The 5,441-nt window shown below is 32.1% G+C and overlaps 1 protein-coding gene across 1 annotated transcript; it reads left to right on the top strand.

Annotated features, from left to right (window-relative positions):
• The first annotated feature begins 260 nt into the window (after positions 1 to 260).
• On the top strand, positions 261 to 4,043 carry LOC129288739 (proteasome subunit beta type-1). Its single transcript, XM_054925470.1, has 7 exons — positions 261 to 421; positions 503 to 610; positions 2,531 to 2,612; positions 3,098 to 3,227; positions 3,311 to 3,453; positions 3,546 to 3,632; positions 3,774 to 4,043. The coding sequence occupies exons 1-7, from the start codon at positions 375 to 377 to the stop codon at positions 3,846 to 3,848; spliced, it is 672 nt and encodes a 223-aa protein (XP_054781445.1). The 5' UTR covers positions 261 to 374; the 3' UTR covers positions 3,849 to 4,043.
• The last annotated feature ends 1,398 nt before the right edge of the window (positions 4,044 to 5,441 follow it).

Below are 5,441 nucleotides of genomic sequence, written 5' to 3'. Positions count from 1 at the left end.
ATAAACAGCTAAATATTTATTATATTTTATATTATAATTAATTTATTATATTTATTAATAATATATTATTATCTGTTAATTATAATTTTTTAAATTTTGAATGATAAATTTTTTATATATTAATTTAAATAGCTTATAGTCATAATTTTTTTAAATTTTTTTATAAGCAATTTATTTAAAATAAAATAAAATAAAAACAAAATGAAAACGCTGGTCACAGGCGACGTCGTTTTTTTTTTGGCGGACAACATCTTTCTTGAAGGGGAGGACAGATCAGAAGCATAGAAAAGCCAAGCTCGCGTTTGCTTTGGTTTCCTCCTCACGACTAGCCCTATTTCCTCTTCCTTCTCGCTGTTCCCTGCACCCCGAAAACCATGGCTAAGCAACAAGCTAACTGGTCACCGTACGACAACAATGGAGGGTACTCGCTTTCTTCCATTGTGCTTGGGGTAATAAAAGTTGACTTCGTATCGTTAATCGTGTTTCTTCCTTCTTGTTTTAGATCGTGTGTTGCAATTGCTGGAGCTGATTATTGCGTCGTCGCTGCGGATACGAGGATGTCAACGGGTTACAATATCCTTACCCGAGATTATTCCAAAATATGCAAATTGTAAGTTCAATGAAGTTATATGCCTTAAGATCTCAGTTTTCTTTCACTGTGAAGGGGTTGAACGAATCTTTATTTCTGGAATTTCATTTTGTTTGATGATGTTGTTGAAAATGGGAATTTATATGTATTCCTTCGAGCTGGATTACCCGGTTCTATTCGAACCTTTAATTGGACTAAGGGGAGGGGATTTCTGTCCTGGAATGGATTATATCACCTGTAAAATTTTGAGTAAATTGTCTGCAAGTGCTTTGGCATACTGCAATCCCCGCTACTTTGCTTCTTAGTGATTCGCTATTTGTTAGCAAAATGCAAATGATCCAAAGTTTGGGTTATTTGGTATTCACCCTTGTATGATTGCAGTTTCATATGCAATTAATTGTAGGTTTAATATCTCGCTGATTGCTTTAATATAGGAAGATTTCAATGTCAGAAATGGTTGAGGAGTTGTTCGTCGCTACGGGAAGTCTACCGTTTAGTATGTCCTCCTAGCTAAAATGCTAAAACCATGTGGTTTGGTTTTTATTAAAATCACCTGCAATAAGTTGAAAGAAATTGACAAATTTTTAGGCATCTATTGTACATTTTGACAGGAAATGAAATTATTTATGAGCTAAAGAAAGCAATATACTGATAATAAATCAAGTAAACACCAAACAAACACCAGCTTAGAAGAGCTCAATATAGAAATCCTAGTTTTTTTTTTTTTTTTGCAGGGTTTATTGGAAACAACCGCACTCTTAGAAGTGCTGTTGTAAATTACCTTTAGCTTAGGTCTATAAATAGTGGTCCTCGTTACTTGCAAGAGTGTTCAGATGTAGTCTTTTGAATAAATGAATTCAATTATCTGCATGTTCTTGGAATTCAGAGTTCCTGCCCATTCTTCTATTTACAATGCTTTTTAAATCCACAAGTAGCTCCCTAGAAAAATTGTTTGTGGAAATCCAAAGGGTTGCAAAGAAAGATTGTTCTTTACCAGAGAAGAACTAATGGAAGAAACTTCTTTTTGGAAAATCTTACAAGACTTCTAACTGAAGCCATCGAAACCCTGAAAAAAGCACTCTGCCAGATGATTTTTTTTCTTCTTATCACTTTGTAAATTCTTAAGTTAGCTAAGATCATGTCTAAGTGGGGACATGAACCATGCTTAAGTGGCTGGCTGAAGGTTTAAGTAAATGTTCGCAAGTTCAATCCTACTGGTAACAAAAGAAGCTTTAACTCTACTGTTGCACTGAACACTCACTATTCCTTAAAGATGCAGCATTGCGAGGCAGGAAAAGATGACTAGTTGTCTCAATACTCCTAAAACACATTGTACAAAGATAAGATGAAATATCCTTATTGGACCTGACGATCTAATTCAGATTACTTGTATTAGGATACAGTCCAAACAAAAACCTTCATCTTAAAGAAGCCCTTATATCCCTTCAACAAGATTTAGACTACGGAAAACCTTGGCAGTGTAGTTTTGAATCTGAAGATTGGAAAGGGAATTACTAGTATATAATCTTGAAGAATTCAAACACCAAATCATTCTGTTTGGCAAAGTAGATAGACACCAATGCTTATGCTACCCAACATACCGTATGCCTGTATTGGTTGGATTAATCAAGACCAGCTGTTGTGTGTCAACCGTCTAGTTGTATTTAGTTGCAACTAGGTTGGGGTGTTTTTTTTTTTTTTTTAAATGATACGCTTGCCTTTTCTATTTCCAAAAAAAAAAAAAAGGAAGGTAGAGGCCAATGCTTAGAACTTTTGAAAATAGTGAAATCAATGCTTCATGTTAAAATGTTAATTGATATAGATTTGGAAAAGAACGTTGAACTCTTAGCTCTTGTTGTAAGTTGATATTGTTTATTATGTAGATATGGAGGTGTTTCATACTCTTTCTGACATGATGTTTTCTTTCATTTGATATAACAGAGCTGACAAATGTGTTATGGCCTCTTCTGGGTTTCAGGCCGATGTGAAAGCCTTGCAAAAAAATCTAACTGCTAAGCATTTGGTGAGTTAAGATGTATAGCCGTATATTGTCTCACATGCTATTTTTTTGGAGACATTTTATTGCAAAAACTCACTGTTGTCGTGATATGTCAACTAGTTGCTCTCAAATGACTTATGATTATTTATTCCATCACTGCAACTAACTTGGAAACTAATCGTGCCTTAGCCTCCATCTTTAGAAATTAACTTTCTTTAATCATAAAGGGTTTGAGTACTTTATTAAAATTAGGTGTATTATATCATAATCCAATCATAGGAGTCCTGATCAGTTCAGTTAAGTTCAAGTTTTTAGACTCTTCACATTTTGTTCTCTTGAAGAAACTTACTTATCATCTGCGCTATGGGTAAATATGCATTCCCAACTATCAATTAGGATGCATAATGAATTTAGCTTTTATCAAAACATCATGCTTAAATTGATTTGATATTACTTATTGAATGCACTGTTTCCCATTTTCATTGTTCTTATTTCTCATTTGAGAGCAGATATATCAGCATCAACACAACAAACAAATGAGCTGCCCTGCTATGGCTCAGTTGCTTTCCAACACTCTTTATTATAAGCGCTTCTTTCCTTATTATTCTTTCAATGTTTTGGGTGGTCTTGATAATGAAGGTATTCTATATATATATTTTTTTCCTTCTGTTCTTGTCTATGCCCATAAATTTATTTCCTGACATTCTCTACTCAATCAACAGGAAAGGGATGTGTTTTCACATATGATGCTGTTGGTTCATACGAGAGGGTTGGGTATAGCTCCCAGGGATCCGGTTCCACACTCATTATGCCTTTTCTTGATAACCAACTGAAGTCCCCCAGCCCACTCCTATTACCTGCTAAGGTGAAATTTCATGCTTGCTCTTTTCCTGAAATATTTATTGGTTCAACTTTCCTTTCCTGACATGGTCTACAATGTATTATGACGACTTGTAGGATGCTGTTACTCCTTTATCTGAAGTTGAAGCAGTGGAATTGGTCAAAACTGTTTTTGCATCTGCAACTGAGAGAGATATATACACTGTGAGTTTGTCTTCCAGTCTCTCTCCTCTCTCTCTCTCTCTCTAAAATCATTCATGCTTTCCTAGCTTTTAAGTTTGCACTTGTAAATAGTCACTCTTCTACGCCAGTTTAAATTGGTGACTTGTGATGGATGTTTTACAGGGTGATAAACTTGAAATAGTGATCCTAAATGCCTCTGGTATTCGCCGTGAATACATGGACCTCAGGAGAGATTGATGCTTTACACAGTTAATTGTGTGGATGTATCAGACTTGTATTTTGAAAATGTTTCAAATGCTTTGAGGATTGAAAGTGTTGTGTGGGTTATTCTTCCTGTGAAGGAAATTCATAGAACTCTAAATTAGCTCCATTCTATATCCAGATTGTGCTGACTTGAAATTTATAATGCTATCGAAGTCAACTTAGTCTTTATGATTAGTTGTTTCCATGTTCGCTTAAAATTGGGATGTAATTAACTTAGCAATTCAAGCATATTAAAAAAGAAAGGGATAATGAAACTATCTGTAGTTGGGCTATTAATTAGATAACATGCATAAACCTGAAGCCGATCTTTTTCTTTTTAAATTTTAAGTTGATGTATTGAATGCTAGTATATATTAGTTATACTGAGTAAAATAATTTATGTGAAATAGTTCTGTGAGGAGATTGCGAGGTCTGGGGTGAATGTTTGATTTATAAATTTCAATTTCTGGTAGATAACACATTTTTTAAATTTTAATATATAAAATAAAATTTCATTTTCTTGCGTGCCATTTTAATTTTGGCTTTCCAGGATTTTGCTTTGAACTGATCTGGTTGGCAAGTCGAAGGCATTTTTTCAGGGGCATAAAATAACTAGTTTTAAAATAAAATTTACATTTCATGTGCACCTCTTAAAATTCTTTTAATTTAATTGTTATTTTTTCTTGTCATGTAATACATGTAATTAATAAATAGTACTCTATCATTAATTGTATATATGAATCATGAATCATATTCTGTAAGTAATTGATGATCTGTTTGGTAAGTTTTTTCACTTGAAAAATGGACCATTAATTATTTGTTCAATTTTACCTTTAATATATATATATATATATATATATATTATAAATAGAGGAAAAAGTTGCATATAAAAGAGAAATTATCTTTCAAATATAATGCATTTAATGAAGGTAACTTGCTTTTTTCTTTTCCTTTTTCTGGCAAAACTAATTATTTAACTATGTTTCATTAATGATAGTGGGATAATTCCTCCGTCTTTTTATATAAAGTATTTTTAATTAAATCACACTTATTAATAAAAGCTTGACATTTAGTTAAAAACATATAAAATCATAATAATTTTTTAATTTTATCTCTAATAATATTAAAATAATATTATGAAAGTGGGTAGAATCCACAATTAATATCCTTTCCCCCTTCTCAAGACAATAAGGATAAAGTTATTCAATTACTCAAAATTATCATAGCACTCCTTATATTTGGGGGCAAAATAAATTTCTAAAAAACACTCTATATATAAAGAAAAAGGGAATAATTAAACGTGGAGTAATATAATATTGACTATGTTATTTGCTTAATTTAAAATTATTATTAAATATATACATATTTTTTCTATTTATTCTTACTTTTGGATATAATTGTAATTTATAAGTACTAATATGATATAAATTATAGGGAGAATTTCAATAAAAGAACCTCAGTATCTACTTAATTACCAATCAATCCCAACAAATTCTGAAAATACACTGCAAACTTTTAAGACAGAAGTGAAATAAAATTGCATTGACCGAAATAACCTTGCTAACTAGAAGGAAAACTAGCTGGAAG

This window comes from Prosopis cineraria, unplaced genomic scaffold (assembly GCF_029017545.1).
Source record: "Prosopis cineraria cultivar Desert tree isolate PC_DT_omini unplaced genomic scaffold, ASM2901754v1 PC12, whole genome shotgun sequence".
Taxonomy (NCBI): domain Eukaryota; kingdom Viridiplantae; phylum Streptophyta; class Magnoliopsida; order Fabales; family Fabaceae; genus Prosopis; species Prosopis cineraria.
Note: the sequence above shows the minus strand (reverse complement) of the source record. Positions and strands in the feature narration are given on the sequence as shown.

Coding starts and splice junctions, on each gene's coding strand:
- LOC129288739 (XM_054925470.1), top strand. CDS start 375: ATGGCTAAGCAACAAGCTAACTGGTCACCGTACGACAACAATGGAGG. Junction 422..502: donor CCGTACGACAACAATGGAGG/GTACTCGCTTTC, acceptor TTCTTGTTTTAG/ATCGTGTGTTGCAATTGCTG. Junction 3,228..3,310: donor GGGTGGTCTTGATAATGAAG/GTATTCTATATA, acceptor CTCAATCAACAG/GAAAGGGATGTGTTTTCACA.